The sequence below is a fragment of the Emydura macquarii genome, unplaced genomic scaffold, assembly GCF_026122565.2.
Source record: "Emydura macquarii macquarii isolate MOO-44397 ecotype Brisbane River unplaced genomic scaffold, CSIRO-AGI_Emac_v2 contig_1748, whole genome shotgun sequence".
In the NCBI taxonomy this organism is placed as follows: Eukaryota; Metazoa; Chordata; order Testudines; family Chelidae; genus Emydura; species Emydura macquarii.
Window position 1 is genome coordinate 236,136 of NW_027131885.1, and position 23,101 is coordinate 259,236.

The 23,101-nt window shown below is 60.1% G+C and overlaps 1 protein-coding gene across 1 annotated transcript; it reads left to right on the forward strand.

Annotated features, from left to right (window-relative positions):
• Positions 1–58: 58 nt before the first annotated feature.
• On the forward strand, positions 59–21,117 carry ATP2A1 (ATPase sarcoplasmic/endoplasmic reticulum Ca2+ transporting 1). Its single transcript, XM_067556380.1, has 22 exons — positions 59–343; positions 2,036–2,053; positions 2,815–2,897; positions 9,762–9,866; positions 10,167–10,305; positions 11,415–11,495; positions 11,970–12,055; positions 12,432–12,729; positions 12,997–13,163; positions 13,261–13,349; positions 13,674–13,776; positions 14,195–14,326; positions 14,628–14,753; positions 15,447–15,665; positions 16,495–16,830; positions 17,034–17,254; positions 17,686–17,888; positions 17,975–18,060; positions 18,197–18,538; positions 18,734–18,851; positions 19,657–19,697; positions 20,544–21,117. Exons 1-21 carry the CDS (start codon positions 226–228, stop codon positions 19,659–19,661), a joined length of 3,075 nt encoding a protein of 1,024 aa, XP_067412481.1. The 5' UTR covers positions 59–225; the 3' UTR covers positions 19,662–19,697; positions 20,544–21,117.
• Positions 21,118–23,101: the final 1,984 nt, after the last annotated feature.

The following is a 23,101-nucleotide window of genomic DNA, read 5'->3' on the forward strand; positions in this document are numbered from 1 at the left end:
TCATAAGGGCCAGGCACAGCCCCAGTCCCCACTGAGGGCGTCGATCCTGGGACGGGTGGCGCGGGCTCCCCTGTTGGATACTGTGCGTCGAGGGGGGCCATGGTCTGCTGAGCAGCAAGGGAGGCGAGGGGAGACGCGCAGAGACCAGCCGAGTGGCCGGGGGCTTGCGAGGGGCAGAGTCAGGCGAGCCGGGGGCCCAGGGCTTACTCTGGGGCTAGGGCAGCCATGGAGAACTCCCACGCCAAGACCGTGGAGGAGTGCCTGGCCTACTTCGGCGTGAGCGAGCACACTGGCCTGTCGCCCGAGCAGGTGAAGAAGAACCTGGACAAATACGGACCCAACGGTAAGTGCCGGCAGTGCCCCCGTCCCCACGCGACCAGCTGGGCTGGGCTGGCCACTGGCAGAGGGAGGGGGAGAGAGAAGAGTCATCAAGAGCTGGAGAGAAAAAGAGGCAGAAAAAGGAAGCGGGATGGAGAGATGGAGAAAGAAGAACAGCTGGATTATTTGTGTGGGGGAGAGAGAGCGAGCAAAGGGCTGTGTGGGGGGGGGGGGGTGAAAGAGGAAGGCAAAGGGGTAGCTAGCGGGATGGAGAAAATGGAACAGGTGGCTAAGGGTGCATGGTCTTGGCTGGGCACCCACAGAGCAAGGGATGGAGCCAGAGGCACTGAGCGGCGGGTGTTAGCCTCCGGGGCCTGGGAGGGGTGGAGCAGAGTGAGGGGAGCCAGGTGTCAGGGCAAGGATGGTTCAGGAGGGCTCCCAGTGCAGTATCGCAGCTGGGGGGAGCCGTGTGTCAGAACCAGGGGGGGGCCGTGTGTAAAAACCGGGCTGAGAGCCATGTGTCAGAGCCAGGGGGGCCGTGTGTCAGGGCCGGGAGGGGCCGTGTGTAAGAGCTGGGCAGGGAGCTGTGTGTTAGGGCCAGGGGGGGCTGTGTGTCAGGGCCAGCGGGGGCCGTGTGTCAGAGCCGGGCGGGGAGCCGTGTGTCAGGGCCAGCGGGGGCCGTGTGTCAGGTCCGGGCAAGGAGCCTATTGCAGAGAAACCAAAGCTGCAGACACAGGCAAGGCCCAGCCGTCCTGGGGATGAGGCAGCTGCTCCTTGGCTAAGAATAACCCGCCTGTAATTCCCTCTGGAATGGGTCGGACACCAGAGCTGCTGCTGGGGAGGGAGAAGGAGCTGCTGCTGGGACGGGGCGGGGGACATCCTCCACTCTGCCCCACAGCGGGAACCCGGGGCCTCCTGCGCTGGCCCGGGCAGGAGTGTAGCACTGGATTGGCTTCGCAGCCACTGCCTGTTCTGGGCCAGGATGCGTGGGTGGCTCAGAGTGCGACTGGGCATGGGCAGGATCCCTCCTGCACCGGGGCGCCCCGCCTAGCCCCAGATCCTCCCAGGTGGTGCCTGCCGCCCCCAGCCTCACTGGGACTGGCGCATGCCCCAGAGCAGCAGGGCACGGCTCTCCAGAACTCCCCACCCAGCTGGGGGTCACTGCAGGACAGTGTGTGAGGGTGTACATGCAGGTGCGTGTGTCTGTGTGTACGTGTGAATGAGTTTATGTGTCTGCATCTGTGTGTGTGTGTGTGGGGGGGCTGTTTACATGAGCAAGAGACTGGTAGGGTCCTGGTACATCATCTCTGTTAGGCCCACACCCCCTCCCAGTGCACCCCGGTTATGCACTGGGGGCCCCTGTACGCCTGTTGTCCCCACATTTTCCTCCTCCCTTCAGCCCTGCACGTGTGTCTCAGTGTGTAGTGAGCACACATGCATGCACATACACGTGCACGTGAACACACACACACACTTTTCCTTTATTCTGGCCAAAGGAGCCAGGGATCCCTGCCCCATGCTGTCCTGTTCAGGGCAGTTGCACCCGTTGAACGAACCCTGGCAGCTCCTGCTGCATGTGCCACGTCCCCTCTTTGCCCTGTCCTGGCTTGGGCCTCATCTGTCCCCTGCAACCTGCCCGGGGGGTTCTGGCTCTCGGTGCTAACCAGCCTCTTCTCCTCTCTCCCTTCGCTCCTGGTGGCGGCGTCTCCATGGGCAGAGCTCCCGGCGGAGGAAGGTGAGTCCCAGCCACAGGTGGCAGGCGGCCCAAAACCACAAAGTGCCCAAGCCCACAGCAGAGCCACATGCTCCTGGCACCGCCCACCACATCCTCAAGCCTGCCCAGCGCTTGCTAACCCAAAGCTCTGAGGCCAGCCCCCGATCACAACCCGCTGCCCCCTGGGCCCTCCAATAACCCAGTGACATCAATAGCCCCGTACCCTGCCCCCTGGGCCTCCATAACCCAATGCCGTCCATAGCCCCATACCCTGCCCCCTGGGGCCAGCCTCCAACCATACCCACTGCCCCTGGGCCCTCCAATAACCCAGAGCTGCTCATAGCCCCATACCCTGCCCCCGGGGGCCAGCCCCCCTGACCATAACCTGCTGCCCCTTGGGCCCTCCCTAACCTTCCTCTCTCACCACATAACCGGACTCCCTCGGCCCCCCATGTGGTGTGAGGCTCTGATCCCCGTTACTCTCTGTCCTGCCCCTGCCGTGCTGGCTGCACCCCTGTGACTTGCAAGGGCCAGCTCTGGGTGCCCGTGGTCCACGAAGGATCCGTCACGTGACATCATCTTTCATTAAAGGTTAATTTGTAATTTCCAGAGACTCCAGGACAATCCTGGGGGGTAGCAGCCCCGGGGCCTTGGTGTCCCTCTCTCTGCTGTCCTCCTGTTACCTCTGACCCCCTGTGCTCCCTACCCAAGGGAAATTGGGCTGGGATCCTGGGGTGAGGGTGGGGGGGTCCTGCCACTCCCTGACCTGCCCCTCTCCCCAGGCAAGTCCATCTGGGAGCTGGTGGTGGAACAATTTGAGGACCTGCTGGTGCGAATCCTGTTGCTGGCAGCCTGCATCTCCTTTGTGAGTGACGGGAGGGGGGGGTCCCAGGTGGTGGGGAGGGCTGCAGCTCCTTGGTGAGTGATGTGGGAGCTGGGGGTGTCCCAGGGGCTGCATCTCCATGGATGACTAGGGGATCCTCAGGGCCTGGGGGCGGGATAGTGAGACAGAATCGCTCCATGTACAACATGGGAGCTGAGGAGTAGTTTTGTGTGGGAGGCTGGTATGTACTGGGACACTTGTGGGGGTAGAGACTGGGAGTCAGGATGCCTGGGTTCTAGTCCTGACCCTGCCACAGGGCTCTCTGTGCCTCAGTTTCCCCCTTTAAGTGAGGATAATTATCCCGGGTGGGTGGGGCCGGGATGAACTCCTGTATGCAAAGCACTGTGAGGTGCCAGGGGAAGTGGTGTCCCTGGGGAAGGGCCGGGGGTAACGTCCCCATGACCCCACTCCGTTGGGGCCCCATGCTGTGCTGCTGTGGCAGGGATCCTGGGCGCCTGGGGTGCCTTAGGCCAGGAGGAGAGCAGGCACTGGCTGGCGTCTCGCATTGTCCTTCACCACGACCTTTCTGTGCCGAGGCCAGGCCCGTTCCTGCCTGGAATTCAGGCTCGAAGGATTTGGTATCGGATCCCGAGGAGGCAGTGTCTCAAGTATCGGCAGCTGGGCCAGGGCAGGGGGTGGAAGGAGGGAGCCCAGGGCGGGGGGACAACGAAAGGAGGCCCAGGAGGATTGTGTGTGGCAGGTGTGAAGGATGGGAGACCCTGCCTGGGTAGGCAGTGGAGGGGGAAGGACCCCGTCCCCCACCCCTCAGTGATTCTTCCCCCCATGTGGCTTCATCAGCCCTCCTCCCTCCCATGTCCTCTTGATCCTATCTGTTGCTTGGATCTTGACATGTAGGGAGGGGAAGGGGGCGGTGGAGACAGCTGGGCCCCCCGGCCCCTTGCGTGAGTGCGAGAGGCCTGTAAACTGATCTCAGTGTCGCTGGGCTTGGGGTGAAATCTGAGCGGGCCCACTTGGGCCCAGGCCGGGGAAGGCTGCAGCTTCCCTGTTGTGTAACTGTGTGTTTGGGGGGGGGGGGGGGTGCGGAGAGCTGGTGTCTGTGCAAAAGTGGGAGACACTTGGTGGGGTTTCGGTGTGAGCGTGAGCAGGAGTGGTGTAGTGCACACGCACGTGGGGGCATTGCTGGGGGTGTGAGCAAGAGAGTGGAGAGCTGGCACCTTGTCTGCAGAGGTGTGTGTTTGCTCTGTGTGTGGATGGGTGTGCGTTGCTGTAGGCGGGGGGTGCATCTGTGCAGCTATCTGTCTCTGTGTGTGTGAAATCTGTCCATCCCCTGATCCAGAGCAGCAGGAGGTGACACCCAGCACCTCAGGAACCTAGGGCCGGAAACCTGCAGCTACCAAAATTGATTGTGCCCCAGTAGAGGGAATGGGATGGGCCAGAAATGGAAACTATTTTGGGATCAGATAGGTTGGTGAGTGTGTATGGGATAGATAGATATCTGTACCAGGACTCAGTTAATAAAGAATTAAAGGCAGCTAAGACAGTTAATGCCAATCAACATGGGTTTATGGAAATTAGATCCTATCAAACTGACTTGATAGCTCTGTCTGATGAGGTTACAATTTTGGCTGATAAAAGTAACAGTGCTGATGTAATATACTTAAAGAATGCTACAACATTAACATGTTTCCATTAAATAGACTAAAAACTGGCTAGCTGATAGGTCTCAAAATGTAACTGTAAACAGGGACTCATCACCGAGCAGCTTTGTTTCTAGTGGTGTCCTGCAGGAATTGGGTCTTGTCCCTATCTAACATTTTTATCAATGACCTGGAGAAAATAGGAAGTCATCGCTGGTAAAGTTTGCAGAGGACACAAAGATTTGGGGCCCGTTAAATAACGAAGAGGACAGGTCACTGATACGGAGCGCTGTGGATCATTTAGTCAGCGGGCACAAATCAACAATATTAATTTTTATATGGCCAAATGTGAAGTCAGATATCTGGGAACAAAGCGGGTCAGCCACACTTACGGGATGGGGGCCGCCATCCCGGGAAGCAGTGACCCTGAAAAAGATTCAGTGCTTGTAGTGGAGAATCAGCTGAACATGAGCTGCCAAGTGTGATGCTGTGGCCAAAAGAGCTAATGTGCTCCTGGGATGCACAAACAGGGGATTGTGGGTAGGAGCAGAGAGGTTATTCCATGTCTGTGTTTGGCACGGATGTGACCAGATCCACTTCTGGTGCCCACAATGCAAGGAGGGTGTTGATAAATTGGAGAGGGGTCAGAGAAAAGCCAGAAGAATGATTGAAGGAGTAGAAACTTGCTTTAGGGTGATAGACTCAAAGAGCTCCATTTCTTGTGCTTAACTATGAAAAGGTGACATGATCCAATCTATACCTACCTACCCGGGGAATGAATATTTGACAATGGACCCTTCAGTCTAGCAGACAAAGGCAGAACGAGAGCCAACATCTGGAAGTTGAAGCTGAACAAATTCAGAGTGGAAATAAGGTGCACATTTTTAACAGTGAGGGTCAATAACCACTGGAACCGCCGACCGAGGCTGCGATGGATTCTCTGGACCTGGCAATTTTTTAAATCAAAGTTTAAATCTTTTCTGGAAGAGCTGCTCTAGTTCAAACAGGAATTATTGCTGGGAAGGCCTGTGTTGTGCAGGAGGGCAGACTAGATGAGCAGAGTGGTTCCTTCTGGCTTTTTAATCTATGATAGATAGATAGATGGGGTGGGGATAGGTAGAGAGAGAGATTAGGTAGCAACTGGCATAGGCAGGGAAATAGGATTTAAAGAGCCACAAACCCTGGCAATGACCAAAAGCAGAAACTTGAGAATAACTGATGTAACCCTTCGGCCAGACAGAGCCGGCAGCGGGCAGGGCCGGGTTCTATCTCTAGGGGTTCCTGTCAATGATACAGCACCAAACTGGCTCGAGCCCCCACCTGGTCACTGGGGAGATTCCCCACTAGCCCCTGGGCACCCCAAAAGGCAATGCTTCCCCTTTTGCAAGCACAGTCTGAGTGTAGGAAATAAACCTTTTAATAACAGGAGGGAAATGACACAGCGCTGGTTTGGGAAAACAGTGCAAACAGAATTCATGAACACAGTGAGCAGAATCTGCCCTGCCCCAGGGTGCATGGGGCATGTCTTGTGCCTCTCCCATCTTAGCTGCATATCATGGAGCTTGACTAGCCCCCTCTGCTGGCTTCTACCACCTGTGAGGCTTGACTAACACCCGCCCCCCGCTAGCTGTTGGTCTCTCCAGGTTTCCCCACTTTTGGTGATTCCAGCTCTAGTAAGTTCATCTTTCTGTGACCTCAGCTCTCTGTTTGTAGGGAAGCCCTCTGCTGACGCAGGAGCATTGTTTCTGCTTTTAACAAAACACTCCAAAAGGAATCTCATTAATTCTATCCTCTAGCAGTAGGAAGAAGTAGTCCCCCTATGCTTAGCAGCAGCAGCCCTTGATCAGGGTTAGTACAGCCTTTACAGAAAACCCCCCTACTATTCTCACAGCCTGCTGGCATCCGAACGCCTCCTTTGCTGAGTTCTGTTCTGGTGAGAGTGAATCTTTCATCAGACCAGGCTAAGCACGGTTCTGCTGCCATGTGTTCATACAGTGAGGGGGGCAACATTTCATTACCCCTGCAATTAACACTGCAGTGATTTGTAACCCAATCCCAGCCAGAATGACCATTTCCCATCATGATCAGCACCCAGGTGTGCTTATGCAGATACAGAGCCCAAGCCAATAGAGCGTCCCCCTTTCAGCTGGCCACTCAGACCTTGCTTACAGTGACAAACTTAGGGCTGGTCGACACTAGAGAGTTTTGGCGACAAAAGTCAGTTGTTTGTGGACAAAACAGCAGAGGTGCGCACACTGAAATGCTCCTCCCACCGATGGAACTGCCCTGCTGTGCCGACATAATAAAACCACCTCGACAGAGGTGTAGGGCCTATGTCAGCGTAAATAGGGTGACACAGTGTCAACACTGGGCTCCTGACATGGGCTGTTGGCTGTCATTCTTGTCAATTTCTGCTGGAGCCCTGAAACTGACAAGAAAGCCAGGCTACTGGATCCCAGCTCCCTTGGAGAGTGAGATGCTCTGGGTGCCTTCCCCTGGCTCCCAGGGGGAACAGGGAGCCTGTGGGGCAGCCAGGCTTCCAGCAGGGAGCTGCTGGCATAGCTGAGCTGAGAGACAGGGCTCTCAGCTCCCCACACTGCCCCTCTTAGATTAGTGTAAGAGCTCCTGGTGAGGACGCGCACCCCCGACCCAAGGAGGGGTGTGTGAACATCAGCCACCGCAGTAATTGCTGTGGTGGCTGTAAGTCGACCTAACATAGATCGACGTATGTTTGTAGCGTAGACAAGGCCTGATTAACTCTGTCACTGACACCGGAGGGAGGGGGATGGTGATAATCACATGCTAACGCGTCGCTACTGCACAGCCTGAGCTGCAGGGGGCGGGTTTTACAGAGAAGCAGACACCTGGTGGGGTGGGAGGGGCCTGGGGTATGGCATGGTAGCTGGTGCTGTTCTGGGTCACTACCATGCCCGCCCTCTTCTCCCACAGTCCGTTCGCTCAGCCCACGGGTTGTGTTTTCCCTTTGCATGGGAACGTGAGCTGTTAGGGACAGGGACGTCTCTTCCTCAGTGTTTGAGCAAGTGCCTGCATGATGGGTCTGCGCCTGGCTCAACAGGGCCCTGATTTCAGTCAGGGTCTGCGCAGTGCCTGGCACAACAGGGCCCTGATTTCAGTCAGGGTCTGCGCAGCGCCTGACACAGCGGGAGTGCCAGGGGTTTGCAAGGTGTGGGGTTCATACAGACTGTTATTGCCTTCCTGGAGCAGTGCAGCCAGGCAGGACCTGCAGTGCAGAGCAGACTTTTCAGAACGAGGGAGCACTGCTAAGGCACCTTGTTAGTGTGGGAAAGCGGAGGGTAAGACAGTCCACATGGGCAGAATGTCCCATGTTCTCCAGGAATCCACCTTGGCCTGCTGGCCCGCTGCCTCGCCTTGTCTCTGTAGCTGTGTGTGTTCTTACTACAGTCATCTGACCCTTTGCAGCCTTTGTGCTCCCCTTCCCGCCCTACATTCCAGCCCTGGGGCTTCCATACACGTGGTTATTTCAGTCCGTGCTTAATGATGCAGCCCTACCAACTCAGACACCCTGTCCCTTGCCCCCTCTTCCAGGAGATGCAATTAGCCCCTGTGCCCCCCAGCAGGTGACACGACAAAGTCAGTGGGTAAACTGAGTCATGCCTGGAGGAGCAAAACAATACATTAAAAACAAAAATTATAATTAAAATTCCCACATTCCCAACAAGGGAACCAGTCTTGATGGAGATCCTGGGCTGGGTCTGTGCAGCTCCTAGCACCTTGGGACCTGATTCTGGCTATGTTCTGGGCAATGCTTGGCAGAAGGGAAGTCTTGATCTCAGTTGAGATCTGTACAGCACCTGAGACAAGGTTCCACAATAACAGAAATACCAAACTGAGCAATGAGCGTTGGGAGCTACGCAGCTGCTACCTGAGTGAGTGTGAGGCAGGGTGTCGCGTGCCGAGTGTGCGAATGGAGAGAAGGATAGCGCTGTGAGTGTATGGGCTGGTGCTGTGTCTGTGTGTGTAGTCCTGTGTGGGGTGGGGGTGTGAGACAGTGATATGTAGTTCTGGTGGGGGGGGGGGGGCCTCTGGCCATGTGTCTAAGAAGGTGTAATGCTCTGGGTATGTGTGTGACTGTGTGAGAGGGTGGAGCTCAGTGTGGGAGGAGAGGGAGTGTAGCACTATGAGTGTGTGTGTGGGTGGATGAGAGAGAGCTATGTGTCCAGGGGAGGGTGTAGAATAGTGGAGAGGTGTAGCGTTCTGGCTGTGTGACTAAGTGGGTGTAGCTATCTGTGGGGGAGGGGTGCAACGCTGTGTGAGTGTGTTGTTCTGGGGGGTGTACAGGAGAGTGTAGCGAGGAGGGTGTTGTAGCTCTCTGGCTATGTGGTGAGAAAGGTGTAGCACTTTGCGGGGGGATGGTGAAGCTCTGGGGCTTTGGCTGTAGGTGGGAGGGGTGTAGTATTCAAGGGTGTATGGGTGTGGGGGGAGGGTCTAGCTCTGTGGGGGAAGGGAGGCTGTAGCTCTTTGGCCATTTGCATGGAAAGGTGTCGCTCTAGGTGGGAGGGGGAGGAGAAGGGAGGTCTGTAGCTCTCTGGCCATGTGGGTGGGAAGGGTGATGTGCTCTGGGTGTGTGTGAGAGAGTGTAGATCTGTGGGTGGGTGGAGTGTGAAGGGGAAGGGAAGTCTGTAGCTCTCTGGACATGGGAGTAGGAAGGGTGTAGCACTCGGGCTGTGAGTGAGAGACTGTAGCACTGGGGAGGGGGAGGAGGAAGGGGATAACACTGATTGTGTGTGAGAGGGTGTAGCTCTGGGGCTGGGAAGGGTGTAGCACTTTGTGTCTGTGTGGGAGGGTGTAGCTGTGAAGGGTGGGAAGAGTGTAGCACTCTGGGTGTGTGTGGGAGGGTGTAGCTCTGAGTGTGTGGAGGAGGGTGTAGCTCTGGAGGCTAGGAAGGGTGTAGCATTCTGGGATGGTGTAGCTCTGGAGGGTGGGAAGGCTGTAGCGCTCTGGATGTGTGTGGGAGGGTGTAGCTCTGGATGTGGGAAAGGTGTAGCACTTTGGGTATGTGTGGAAAGGTGTAGCTCTGGAGGGCGGGAACGGTGTAGCACTCCGGGTGTGTGTGGGAGAGTGCAGCTCTGGAGGGACAGAGGGGAAGGAAGGACTGTAGCGCTCCAGCCATGTGGGTTGGAGGCGTGACTTTTGCTGTGCACGGGGAGGGCTGGGCTGTAGTTCACACATGCATGAGTGACTCCGGCTGTGACTCTACCCCGCCAAGGTGCTGGCCTGGTTTGAGGAAGGCGAGGAGACGGTCACTGCGTTCGTGGAGCCATTCGTCATTCTCCTGATCCTCATCGCCAATGCCATCGTTGGAGTCTGGCAGGTAACCTGGGGGGCCAGTGACACCCCTCCATGTGCTAAGCAGGGTCAGGCCAGGTCAGTACCTGGATGGGAAACTGCGGAAGTGACCCAAGACATGGGTCGGGAGACTGAAGGGGTCACTGATGCTATGTCTCACCCCAGAGGGGGGCTGCATCTTGGCACTGGGCGGTGGGCTCCTGTATAAACATCCCCCCACACCCCACCTGAAAGATGGCTGCATCTCAGTGCTGGGCAAGGGGCCCCTGTGTACCCAGACCCAGGGGTGGCGGGCAGGGTGTGACTGTCGGTGCTGCCCTGGCAGGAGAGGAACGCTGAAAATGCCATCGAGGCCCTGAAGGAGTACGAGCCCGAAATGGGCAAGGTGTACCGCGCAGACAGGAAGTCCGTGCAGAGAATCAAGGCCCGAGAAATGGTCCCCGGCGACATTGCCGAGGTGGCGGGTGAGTGTCTGGCCTGGCCCTGGCTACACGGGGACAAAGGTGCTGCCGGGACCAGGGGGCAGAGGGAAGAGGAGCGCCCTTGGGGCGAATGTCAAACGCAGCCTGGGTGCCAAGGGGCAAAGATCAGCCGTGACCTGCCAGTCATGCTGTGGCCATGATTATCCCCAGTCCCTCTGCAAATCAACCCCCCTCGCCCTTCCCCTCTGAGCGGGTGACTGGGCGGCTGGTTCAGCAGTGCCCCGTCCCGGCTCTGGCTGTGGGGCGGACGCGGCTCCGTCTCCCTGGCGCAATGGGATTGGGAACAGAGAGTCCCTGGCCCAGGCTGAAAGCGGAGCCCCGTGGAATCCCCTGTGCATCGCACTTGTTCTGTGACAGGTGTTCCTGAGCCCTGGGCTGCTGCCAGCATCCCCCCCCCCCACGGCCGGCCCCAGCCCTCCCAGCAGTGCCTGCCAGCCAGCCGGGAGCCCTGACCTCGCCATCTCCTTGGGATCCCCCTAGGCCAAGGAAGGAGCTGGGGTGGGGGGGGGGGGGTGGGCCGAGGCGCCGGGCGCTCCTTTTATGGGCAGTGCCAAGCGTCCGGGGAGGCAGGAATGTGATGAGCCAGGGTGACGAGGACAGGGCCTGGCAGGACAGAGAGGGCACCCGGGGCGGCGGGGAGGGGAGACACCGAGCTGATGGAAAGGGTCCCGATGTGGGGTGGCAGCGAGGGATACGCTGCCGGGGTTGCCTGAACCCTGAGAGCAGCAGCTGGCGGGAACAGAGGGGCTGTGTGTGTGTGTGTGTCGGTCTCCACACGTACCGCCTCCCCTTCCCCCCCCCCCAGTGCTGAGTCCTGGTGCTGCATATTGCTGACACCCAGTGGCCATGTCCCCCACACCCTCAACCCTTGCCTGGTCCTGGGGCCACAGGAGTCCAGTGCCTTGTACCCCAGGGATGAACTGAGGGGGGGCAGAGTCACACAGCCCCGGGGCGATGTCTGCCCCCAGCACCCCCTGCAGCCCGGCTGAGTGGATGTGGGGTGCAGGGCCTGCCCTCCAGCCTTTGGTAGGGGGGACACCCCCTCCCCCCCCACGTCCATATGTCATGGCGGCTCCTGCCTCTCCCTGCAGTGGGTGACAAGGTGCCCGCTGACATCCGGATCATCTCCATCAAATCCACCACCCTGCGAGTGGACCAGTCCATCCTGACAGGTATGGGGCCTGGGGAGGCAGAACTAGGCTGGGGAGCGGGGCTGGGCTGGGGGCGGACGTGAGAAATTCAAGCTTGTGAGACTGAGCCTTGGGGTGTGCAGCTGGTCTTTGTGTGTCTGGGGGAGTTGGTGTGTCTGTGTGTGTGAGGTGGGAGGTATCTGGGAGGTGTGTGTGTGTCACTTTGTGCGGGTGGGGGTGTTGGAGTGTGTGTGTGTGTGTGGTGGAGTGTCTGGGAGGTGTGCGTGTGTGTGTCACTTAGTGTGGGTGGCAGTGTCTCTCTGTGTGACTGTGTCCATGTGTCCCTCAGGCATATCTGTGGGTGAGTGGGTCTCGCTGGGGTGTAGGGGGGCATCTCTGAGTTGCTGTTCTGCTCCCTGGGTGTATCTGTGTGTCTGTTGGTGCCTGTCTGTCCGTGTGTGTCTGTCTGGCAGGGCTCCCAGGCCCCTCATCCTGAGCGTTCAACCTCTCTGCCAGGCGAGTCTGTCTCTGTGATCAAGCACACGGACCCTATCCCGGACCCGCGCGCTGTCAACCAGGACAAGAAGAACATGCTCTTCTCGGTGAGCATCGCACGAGGGCTTGAGTATCGCCCCCCCACACTCGGAGGGCTGCCCCCTGCCCGCCCAGCCGGACAACTACACCCCCAGCCATCCCCTCTCCCCCCAGTCAGACAACTGCCCCCTCATTCACCCCACCTTGCACCCCAGCCAGACAACTGCCTCCCCTGGTCACCCCCCCTGCACCCCAGCTGGGGAGATGCCCCCCTCCCAGGGTCACCACAAGATTACAGACCTGCCCCTGGGGGTCACCAGCCCCAGGCCTGAGAGTCAGACAGAGATTTGCCCTGCTCCCGTCTCCTGGGCTACATGGGGGTTGCCTGTCTGCTCTCCATCAGTGCCGCTGCGCCCCCCCTCCATGGCTCCCCTCCCCCTGCAGGGCACCAACATTGCGGCAGGCAAGGCTGTGGGCATCGTGATTGCCACGGGCGTGGGCACAGAGATTGGGAAGATCCGGGACGAGATGGCGGCCACCGAGCAGGAGAAGACGCCCCTGCAGCAGAAGCTGGATGAGTTCGGGGAGCAGCTCTCCAAAGTTATCTCGCTCATCTGCGTGGCCGTCTGGCTCATCAACATCGGCCACTTCAACGACCCCGTCCACGGCGGCTCCTGGATCCGCGGCGCCATCTACTACTTCAAGATCGCCGTGGCCTTGGCCGTGGCAGCCATTCCCGAAGGTCAGTCTGTCCAGCGGCGGGGCCAGTGTCTGTCTGAGCCGCCCCAGGCTGAGTCCCTCTGGCGTTTGTCTGGCCGTGGCACCCGGGGTGGGAGCGCCTGAGCCCAGCTGCTACCAGGAGCCTTGCTGAAGCCCTCTGGAGGCGACCAGATTCCAGCTGTTCCCCGCCCTGTGGCCCCCCCACCCACTGGGACCCCTTTGTGTGGGGCTCTGGCAGCGACTGGGTGGTAACGCGTTGGGCGTTAACCTCCCCTCCCCGCCCCTGCAGGTCTCCCCGCCGTCATCACCACCTGCCTGGCCCTGGGCACGCGCCGCATGGCCAAGAAGAACGCCATAGTCCGGAGCCTGCCCTCCGTGGAGACGCTGGGCTGCACCTCGGTCATCTGCTCCGACAAGACCGGCACTCTCACCACCAACCAGATGTCCGTGTGCAAGGTGAGGGGCCCTTCCCCGGGCAGGCCCCCCATGTGTCCTTGGTCCACAGCCCCTGGGCCACTCGCCCTGACCCACCCGGCTCCCTCTGTCTCGCCAGATGTTCGTGGTCGACAAGGTGGAGGGAGACATCTGCTCCCTGAATGAGTTCTCCATCACCGGCTCCACCTACGCCCCCGAGGGAGAAGTGTGAGTGTCCCCTGCTCCCCGTGACCCCAGACGTGCCCCCCCCGACCCCTGACATTGCCCTGCCCCCACCTGCCACCATCCCTCTTGCTGCCACTTGGTGGCTCCAGTTCAGCTGCCCACAAACTGACTCTGTTTTTCCATCTCCTGCCCACAAACTGACTCTGTCCCCTCTGCACCCATCCCCCATCTGTGTGGTCCCTGCCTCCCCCCACCCTGCGCACCCATCCCCCATCTCTGTGTGTTCCTACCTCCCCCACCCCGTGCACCCCTTCCTTCACCGCATCTCTGTCTCCCCCTCCACTCCCCTGCCCTGTGTCTCCGCAGGCTGAAGAGTGACAAACATGTGAAGGCCGGGCAGTATGATGGGCTGGTTGAACTGGCCACGATCTGTGCCCTCTGCAATGACTCCTCCCTGGATTTCAACGAGGTGAGCACCCCGCACTCCTCCTGGGGCACCGTATACCCCTTGTCCCTCTCACCCCTGCCTGGCCCACGCTGGGTTCTCCCCCGCCTGGGTTACCCTGCACCCCCATACCCACCCCGCCTGTGTCACCTGCACCTCCACTCTCCACCCCGCCTGGATCACCTGCACCCCCATCCCCCACCCCGCCTGTGTCTCCTGCACCCCCATCCCCCACCCCGCCTCTGTCACCTGCACCCCCTGCCACCCTGCACCCCCACTCCTCACTCCGCCTGGGTCACCCTGGATTCTCCTGCCTTCTGGGTCACTCTCTGCCCATCTGCCAGCACTGCTCAGATCCCATGTGCCCACTCTGCTGCCTGGGTACCCCAGGCCCTGCTGTCTGCCCCGCACTCCAGCCCTGCCCTGCTGCATGTACTTCCAGGGCAAGGGAGTCTATGAGAAAGTGGGGGAAGCCACTGAGACAGCGCTGACCTGCCTGGTGGAGAAGATGAATGTTTTCAACACAGACGTGCGGAGCCTCTCCAAGGTGGAGCGCGCCAACGCCTGCAACTCTGTGAGTATTCACCCACCAGCCCCAGATACCCCCTGCTGTCCCCTCTGGTACCCCCCCACTGTGCCCCCCCCACACCAAAGCCTGCCACTCTGGGAGTGTTTGCCCCCCCTCCCGCTACCCGTGCCCACCCGCTCTACCCCTCCTGCCCTGGCCAGCAGCAGCCGTGTTGCGCTGGGCTCGCTGGTCCAGTCTCAGTGTCCACTCCGGGCTGGGTGGCCATGCTGAGTCGGGGGGAGGAGCTTCCCTGGGCTTTTGGGGGTTGCTGCTGCCCCGTTAAGGCCCGTTCCTCCCCCCCACCCAGGTGATTAAGCAGCTGATGAAGAAGGAGTTCACCCTGGAGTTCTCCCGCGACAGGAAGTCCATGTCCGTGTACTGCTCCCCCGCCAAGGCCTCCCGCGCAGCTGTGAGCAACAAGATGTTTATCAAGGTCAGTACCCGTCCCCCGTCCCCGGGGTACCCAGGCACCCCCTGCAGTGATGGAGCAGGGAATCACCCCATTCCCATGGTCACCAGCGGTGACAAAGTGGGAAAGTTCTTAATGTTTTCTCTGAATGTTGTGTGCCTCAGTTTCCCCTCTAGTCACGAATCCAAGAGGAGGGGTAAGGGTGTGCGATCCTGGCAGAGACCACTAGAGGGCAAGTGTGGCTTACTCTAGCCGCTTGTGCACAGATGATGGCTGGAGCCCAGCCCCTGCCTGGAGCCTGGCGGAGGTGCTGGGGAGGGGGGGGGGAAGTGGTCAGGTGACCTCCTTGCAGGTGGGGAGGGGAGAGGAGAAAGGTAAGGGGAGGGGAGGGCAGAGGCGCTTCAGCTCCCCGTTTGGTATCGCAGCGCTGCGGTGGGTGGGAGGCTCCATCCTTTATCTGGCCCCTTTGGAAACGAGCCCTGCGGCCCCACAGCTCCAAGACGGTGTCTCTGGGCGCCAGCCTCCCTGGGGGCTCCTGCCGCCCCACCTCAGCTGAGTGCAGACTTGCCCAGCCCTCACCCTGGTCCGAGACCTGGGCTGCCTGAGGCAGCCTCTTCCCAAAGCCCCGTCTGTCTGGGCCTGTTGTCCATCCGTCTCTCGCGCTGTCCCTGCTGCCCTCTGTCCGTCTCTCTCTCTCTCATGCTTTCGCTCCCCCAGGGTGCCCCTGAGGGGGTGATTGACCGCTGTAACTATGTCCGGGTGGGCACCACCCGTGTCCCCCTCACGCCCCTGGTGAAGGACAAGATCATGACCATCATCAAGGAGTGGGGGACGGGGCGGGACACGCTGCGCTGTCTGGCCCTGGCCACGCGTGACACCCCCCCGAAGAGGGAGGACATGGTCCTGGAGGACTCCACCAAGTTCGTTGAGTACGAGGTCAGGTTCAGGCCTCCCCTCCCGGGGCCTGGTGGGAAGTGGGGCGGGGGGGGGGGGGGAGCTGGTGTCCTAGCACCCGTTCTCCAGGGGCCTGGCCTGTGTGGGGCAGGAGAGGGGGTGGCTGGGGGTGTAGTGGGGCCAATGCGTGTGCATAGTGAGTCCCCCCCCCCCCCGCCCTCCCAGCTGTCTCTGACTGTTGTGGTGTGCGTGGGGATGGGTGTGGGGAGCATGGGGGGGTGGTCAGGGTAGTGGGGGTGGGGTTGGGAGGTGGAGGTAAGTTGAGGCAGTCGTTGAGGGGTCAGGGTTGGTCGAGGCATGGTGTGGGAATGAGGGTGGGTGTTGGCTGAGGCTGTGGCTGAGGGGTCGGGGGTTGGCTGGGATGTAGTTGGGCGCTGGGGTGGGGGGACTGGTTGGGCATTGGAGGTGGGGGCTGGTTGGGGCGTGGCTGGATAGGGGTGGGGGCTGGCTGGGTGCTGGTCAGGGAGATGGGAGTGGGGCTGGTTGGATGGTGGGGATGGGGCATGGCTGTGGGGCTGGTTGGGAGTGAGGATTGGGGGGCTGGTTGTGTGCTAGGATGGGGGGCTGCTTGGGGTGTGGTTGGGAGAATGGGACTGGGTGGCTGTTTGGGGTGTGGCTGGGGGGCTGGTTGGGGGCTGGGAGGCTGGTTGGGATAGTGGGACAGCTGATTGGGCACTGGGGGTGGGGGCTGGTTGGGGCATTGTTGGGGGGCTGGTTGGACACTTCAGGCAGGGACTGGCTGGGGAGCTGGCTGGGCGCTGGGGGGATGGGGGAGTCTGCAGTGGGCCTAGTGTGCGTCTCACCCCTGCAGGTGGACCTGACCTTCGTGGGCTGCGTGGGGATGCTGGACCCGCCGCGGAAGGAGGTGATGGGCTCCATCCAGCTGTGCCGTGATGCCGGCATCCGCGTCATCATGATCACGGGGGACAACAAGGGCACGGCCATCGCCATCTGCCGCCGCATCGGCATCTTCAGCGAGGAGGAGGAGGTGACCGGCAAGGCCTACACGGGCCGCGAGTTCGACGACCTGCCCCCCGCCGAGCAGCGCGAGGCCTGCAAGCGAGCCTGCTGCTTCGCCCGTGTCGAGCCCACCCACAAGTCCAAGATCGTGGAGTTCCTGCAGTCCTTTGATGAGATCACGGCCATGGTGAGGGGGCTCCGGGAGGCGGGGGCACGACGCCAAGGGTACCGTCAGGGCGGGGCAGAGCTGCGGGGAGGGAAGAGGGTCGCTGCCATGGCCTGGGGGGGAGGGTGCGATCAGGGACTGTGCGCTTAGGGGGTTCTGGGGGGTCAGGTGAGTCTGCTGCATGGGGTCAGTGGGGTCTCCGTGGCTCACCCCGCCCCCCACAGACAGGTGATGGGGTGAACGACGCCCCCGCGCTGAAGAAGGCTGAGATCGGCATCGCCATGGGCTCTGGCACGGCTGTGGCCAAGACGGCCTCCGAGATGGTCCTGGCCGACGACAACTTCTCCACCATTGTGGCGGCTGTGGAAGAGGGACGAGCCATCTACAACAACATGAAGCAGTTCATCCGCTACCTTATCTCCTCCAACGTGGGCGAGGTCGTCTGGTGAGTGTCCCAGCCCCCAGCCAGACCTCCCTGCCCCATCAACCCGTGCCAGCCTCACCCCTCCCAGTCCCAAGCCCCCCAGGCTGTGCCAGCCTTGTGTGATGAAGTGGGAATTTTCTGTCATGTTTTTGTGAGGCCCACGTTGGCCTCAGTTCCCCTCTATTTTGCATGGTCCCTGGGGCTGGGGCTGAGTTTGCTCTCAGGGCGGGCTAGGAGACCACGGGGGATGCATGTCCCCTCGCTGGCTGAGCCGGGAGGGGGTTAAAAAGGCCGACCCACATCAGTGAAAAATCGGGCTGAGACAATGCAACTGCCTCGCCCAACCCCGGCCCCCTCGCACCGCTCAGCCGGTGGGGGAGTCCCCACCTCTCAGCAGGGAGGCCAAGCAGCCCCCGGCTCTGCCAGCCTCTCACCCCCCTTTCGCCCCACAGCATCTTCCTCACGGCCGCCCTGGGCCTCCCCGAAGCCCTGATTCCTGTGCAGCTGCTGTGGGTGAACCTGGTGACTGACGGGCTCCCGGCCACCGCCCTGGGCTTCAACCCCCCCGACCTGGACATCATGGACAAGCCTCCCCGCAGCCCCAAGGAACCGCTCATCAGCGGCTGGCTCTTCTTCCGTTACATGGCCATTGGCGGTAAAGCCTGCCCCCTCCCCCAGGACCTCCGTGCCCCGCTCCCCTCCCCCCCCCAATTCACACCTCCCTCTTTGCTCTGCCCACAGGGTACGTCGGAGCCGCCACCGTGGGAGCCGCTGCCTGGTGGTTCCTCTATGCAGAGGATGGTCCTGGTGTCTCCTATCACCAGCTGGTGAGAACTGGCCCCAGTGCAGAGCTGGGGGGCTGTGCTGGGGGAGTCGGCGTCCCTGGCGAGGAGCTGCATGTGGGGGGGCCTGGCGGTGGCGCTGTGCCGGCCCTTTTCCCACCCCACTCTCTCTCCCCCACAGTCCCATTTCATGCAGTGCACGGAGCACAACGTGGACTTCGAGGGGCTGGACTGCGAGATCTTCGAGTCGCCTGTGCCCATGACCATGGCCCTGTCCGTGCTGGTCACCATCGAGATGTGCAACGCCCTCAACAGGCAAGGCCCCATCCCCTCCCCTCCCCTCCCAGCCCTGCTTCCCGCCCCCCCTTCCCGCCCTGCTCACTCTCCGCCGCTGTCTCCACACAGCCTATCTGAGAACCAGTCCCTGATTCGGATGCCGCCCTGGGTGAACATCTGGCTGCTGAGTTCCATCTGCCTCTCCATGTCCTTGCACTTTGTCATCCTCTACGTCGACCCGCTGCCTGTAAGTGAGACCCTGCCACCGGGGGACCGGGGGAAGGGGGCGGCGGGTGGCAGCGGAGCAGGCCCAGGCGGGTGTCATCACAGACCCTCCCCCCCACGGGTCCCATCTGCACCCTCCCACCAGCCCTGCTTCGGCCTGCGGAGACACTTCCCCAGGTTCACACCCCCTGATTTGTTCTCCCCGTGACCCCCCCAGATGATATTCAAACTGACGCCGCTGGACCTGACCCACTGGCTGGTGGTGCTGAAGATCTCTTTCCCCGTCATCCTCCTGGACGAGGTGCTGAAATTAATCGCCCGGGACTACCTGGAGGGTAAGGACCCATCCCTGCCATGGGGCAGGCCGGTCCCAGCCGCCCCCGCTGCCCACAGGACCCTCCCGTCAGGATTCGCCAACTGCAGCCATGACGTGAATTTGTGCAGATGCCAGTCCCGCCCGATAGGGCACAGGGCAGGGACCTGCCCCCGGAGTTCCAGCTGGCACCAGGGTGCCGCCCCCATCTCTGTCCTCCTCCCCACTACCCCTCATACTAATAATGTGAACCATCCGCATCATCTGTCATGTAACAGTCCCATCCAGGGCAGCTCAAACGGGCCCAGAACAGCCAGAGCACCACAGAGCAACCTGCACAGAGCCAGCCTGCTTACTGCCATGGGGGCCAGAGCAGGGGGCTGGGAGCCAGGACTCCTGGGTTCTATCTCCTCTGTAGGAGGGAAGTTGGGTCCAATGGTTAGAGCAGGGGGTCTGGGGCCAGGACTCCTGGGTTCTATCCTGGCTGTAGGAGGGAAGTGGGGTCCAGTGGTTAGAGCAGAGGGGGCTGGGAGCCAGGGCTCCTCTTTGTTTTTACCCCATCAGTCACTGCCACCTGGTGCAATCCTTGCCCTTTCCCTGCGGGGAGGTTGAGTTTCCCATCTCCCGAAGGGGCTGGCCAGACGGGTGCTGAGTCCCCCCGCTCTGTGCTGTGCTGCGGCGCTGTGGGTTTGAGCCGTGCGCCCTGGATGGGTTTCACCTTCCATCTCTCCATCCCATGTGCAGGTCTGGACTAACCCTCTCCGCCCCGCCGTCTGCCCCCTCTTGGCTCAGTTAACTTTGGTTTCTTTTATCCTTTCCCCTTGTAGCGTAATCTCCTTCGCTCCATCTCCTTGGTCCTGTGTCTCAGGTACCCCACGAGGCTTTGCGGCATGCCTTGCCTGCCCCATGTCTGCCTGTTGCCCGGGTTGCACAGAGAGGGAGCGTGCGTCACTGCCAGCTACTCCTAGCTGGGACCCCATGGGGTGGGGCTGGCTGGCGTCACCCATTTGAGCTTCAGCGCTGGTTCCCCCCACCCCTGTGCCGCGCTCTGCCTGGGCTGGGCACCCCGTTGCCTTCCCTGTCCCCCTTCTGTGTTTGTCTGTTCCCTTCCACTGGCCCCAGGGCTGTGGGCACAACGCGCTCGGACGCTGTCCCATGGGCTGCTGCAGCGCTGGGGGCAGGGGATCGTCACCCCCTCCCCCCGCCTGTCTGCCTCCAGCTGCCACCAAAGGAGCCAGTTGCTGTTGCTCGTGTTTCCACTGGCTGCTGCTCTGGGGGGGGGGGGGGGGAGGGAGGGGAGGGCTGGCGACGGAGGCTCCTGGCACCCCTGAGATCCCCGCTGCGCAGCTGATGTTTCATCGGGTCAGGGGACGTGGCAGCTCTGAGCCCCGCGTAGTGCTTGGATTTCCCCAGGCGTTAGCCCCAGCCAGCTGCTGGCCCTGTGCCAGATGGGGGCCAGGACCCGGCCTGGCTCCGGGGAGAGAGCCCCTCTCTACACGAGGGCTGCCTGGGATGGCGAGTTCCAGGCACGAGGGGGCATGACGCTCCCGCAGGCCAGACTACAAGGCCTTTCTGACCGGTGGGCAGGGGTTAGAGACTGGGCAGCCACCCACTGGACTGCAAACCCGGCACCTGGGGCTGGGCACCAGTCTGCACCAAGCCCCTCCTCCCCCCACACATGCCCTGTCTCACATGTTCCTCTCTCTCCCCGCAGTGGGTTCAGAAGATGTGAAGAGAAGGAAGAAGTGACCTCTGGCCCCTATAGAAACTGCATCTTCACCTCGAACAGTGAAGAATCCCTTGGTGCCCCTCTGCTCCCTGTGGTCCTGCGCTCCCTGCCACCCTCTTATTTAACAGCTGCTCCCCCTCCACCAAAGGCCTCCTGCAAACTCCCCTCTCCCCCCCCCCAGCCGGGGGCGGGGGCAGCACAGGGCTTTGCCTGCTGCATTTGGAGAATGGGGGGAAGCTGCCCCCTTGCAAACTGCCTTCCTGTCCTAGCTAAATCGCTTCTGTACATTTTGAACTGCTAATCTGTCCCCGTGCCCAGCCCATCTCCCCTCCCCCTGCCATCTAGCCCATATCTTCACTGGGCATCCACCCCATTCGCTGTTACCAGCTCACACCCAGTAACCATCTCACCCACCCGGGTTTTTTTTTTTAAATGCAAAACAATAATTGAAGAGATGGAAAGATTCTGTTAGGACAAAGTGACACTCCCAGAGGAGGGAACGAAGAGACTGTTCTAGCTGCTTATTTATTGACATTAAAGGAGAAACTCCTTAACTCTGCCCGAGCTCCAGCCTCTTCCTTCACCTCGTGGGAGGGGAGGGGAGGGGCCGGGGCTGGGCCACATCAGCTGTTCCTGCCAAAGGTACCGCAATTGGCCTCACCTTCCAGAAAGGGCCGAGATGTCCCCGGCAGAGCTCCCCCTGCTTGCCCTGGGGGTATCACTGCCTCTCAATGGCTGCAATATGCTGCTGCCAGAGAGCTCCCAAAGCCCAGCAGCTGTTTGCATTTGGGCTGGCCTTGTCTTTTGCGGCCCATTCTGTAACCCCACTGACTCCAGTGTATGTTGGACTGGGAGCTCGACCCCCCCGGCTGCTCCATTGGAGACTTGCTGGCATAACTGGAGTGGTTTTTCACCACGGTATAGCCAGGGCTCTTTGTGAATACTGGGGGCGCTTTGCTCAAGCACTGTGACTTTTTAAAAAAATCCCCATTATAATTCCATAGAAAAACGAGAAATTTTTAAGAGAAACACCTGTAAAACGTGCGCACTGTTGAAACCAAAGCAGGGGGGGAGGAGGATGTGTGTCCGTCTTTGCAGCATGGGTAGATTCTAGGCTCATCCTTTGAATTGGTTTTTGGGGGGGAGGGTCTCTCTGTGAGAAGCAGCCCACAGGTGGGGATCACAATCTCCATCCCCGCTTATCCCACTTATCCTTGCAGCACAGGCCAGACCTGGCCAAGGATCAGTTGCTTCCTGGCCCCTGTTTCTCTGCTGCCTCTTTGCGACAGAGAAGAGCTGGAGCAAATGAGAGGAGAGCAGATGCCTGTTGGCCCACGTGGTGCACAGTCTGCGAAGGTGGAAGGCAGGGGCAAAGCTAGCTCCAAATCGGAGCAGATGCAAATGAGTGGCTGCCGGTGCAGCAGGTGATATGAAGGTGAGGTTTGGGGTTAGGGCTTAGGGTTATATTGGGCCCCTATTACAGCAGGTACTGGGGCAAAAGACTGCTGGGCCCTGGGCCACATTCCTGAATCCAGCCGGCTGGCAGCAGAGGTTGCTGTGCCAGGCTGTGCCCTGAGTGGCTGGTGTCTCTATTAGGCAAAAGTTGGAGAAGCAGGAGACACCCGGCTAGCACTGGGAGGCACTGATTGCATGGTGAGAGAGATGCATGAGGATAACAGATGAACTTGCACTGGGCCCCTCAGGCATTAATGTCAGGTGGAGCTGCGCTCTGTGTGTATCCACTGGGGGCAGTGACCCCACTGGCCTGGATTGAGGGGCACTTGCAAAGCTGTGTGGGGAACTGGGATAGCCCTGTGGATTGGGCACTGGAAGTGGTCCAGGGGTGGGGGCTTGGCTAGCAGTGGGGGCTGTGGTTCAGGATTGTGTGGCACTAGCAGGGCTGGTGGTGCTAGGAAGGACCAGAAAGTTCATTGCCTTCATGCTAAGCCCAAATGGGATTTGGAGGATGCAGGGAAAGGAAGGGGAAGGTGGACCATGCACCAAATTCCTTGTTGCCACGCCCCACAGGGAAATCATGGCCAGAGCACCGACAGAAGTCTTCCAGTGCTACCTTGCCACACCCTACAGCTACCCTAACAAGGTGCTGAAGGACCAAGGGCCACCCTTTGAGTCACAGATGGTCAAGGAATTGTGCTTTCTATATGGCAGCCACAAGCTAAGGAAGACAGCCTGAATTCTTTGCATTGGTCTGCACGGCTGAGTTGTGAGGGCCGGAGATTCCCACACCTGAGCCAGTCTTTTTAGTGATAAATCTAAGGAACTGTCCCAGATTGAGGTGTCCTTAGAGGAGGTTTTGGAGCAAATTGATCAATCAAACAGTAATAAATCACCAGGACCAGATGGTATCCACCCAAGAATTCAGAGGAAGCTCAAATGTGAAATTGCAGAACTACTAGCTGTGGTATGTAACCTATCATTTAAATCGGCCTCTGTACCAGATGACTGGAGGATAGCTAATATGATGCCAATTTTTAAAAGAGGCTCCAGAGGAGATCTTGGCAATTACAGGCCGGTAAGCCTGA

What these genes read in the sequence shown, in the direction of transcription:
- ATP2A1 (XM_067556380.1), top strand. Translation starts at nt 226, where the DNA reads ATGGAGAACTCCCACGCCAAGACCGTGGAGGAGTGCCTGGCCTACTTC. An exon ending in GCGCCAACGCCTGCAACTCT is followed by an intron (nt 14,327 to 14,627) that starts GTGAGTATTCAC and finishes CCCCCCACCCAG; the next exon opens with GTGATTAAGCAGCTGATGAA. An exon ending in GCAACAAGATGTTTATCAAG is followed by an intron (nt 14,754 to 15,446) that starts GTCAGTACCCGT and finishes TCGCTCCCCCAG; the next exon opens with GGTGCCCCTGAGGGGGTGAT.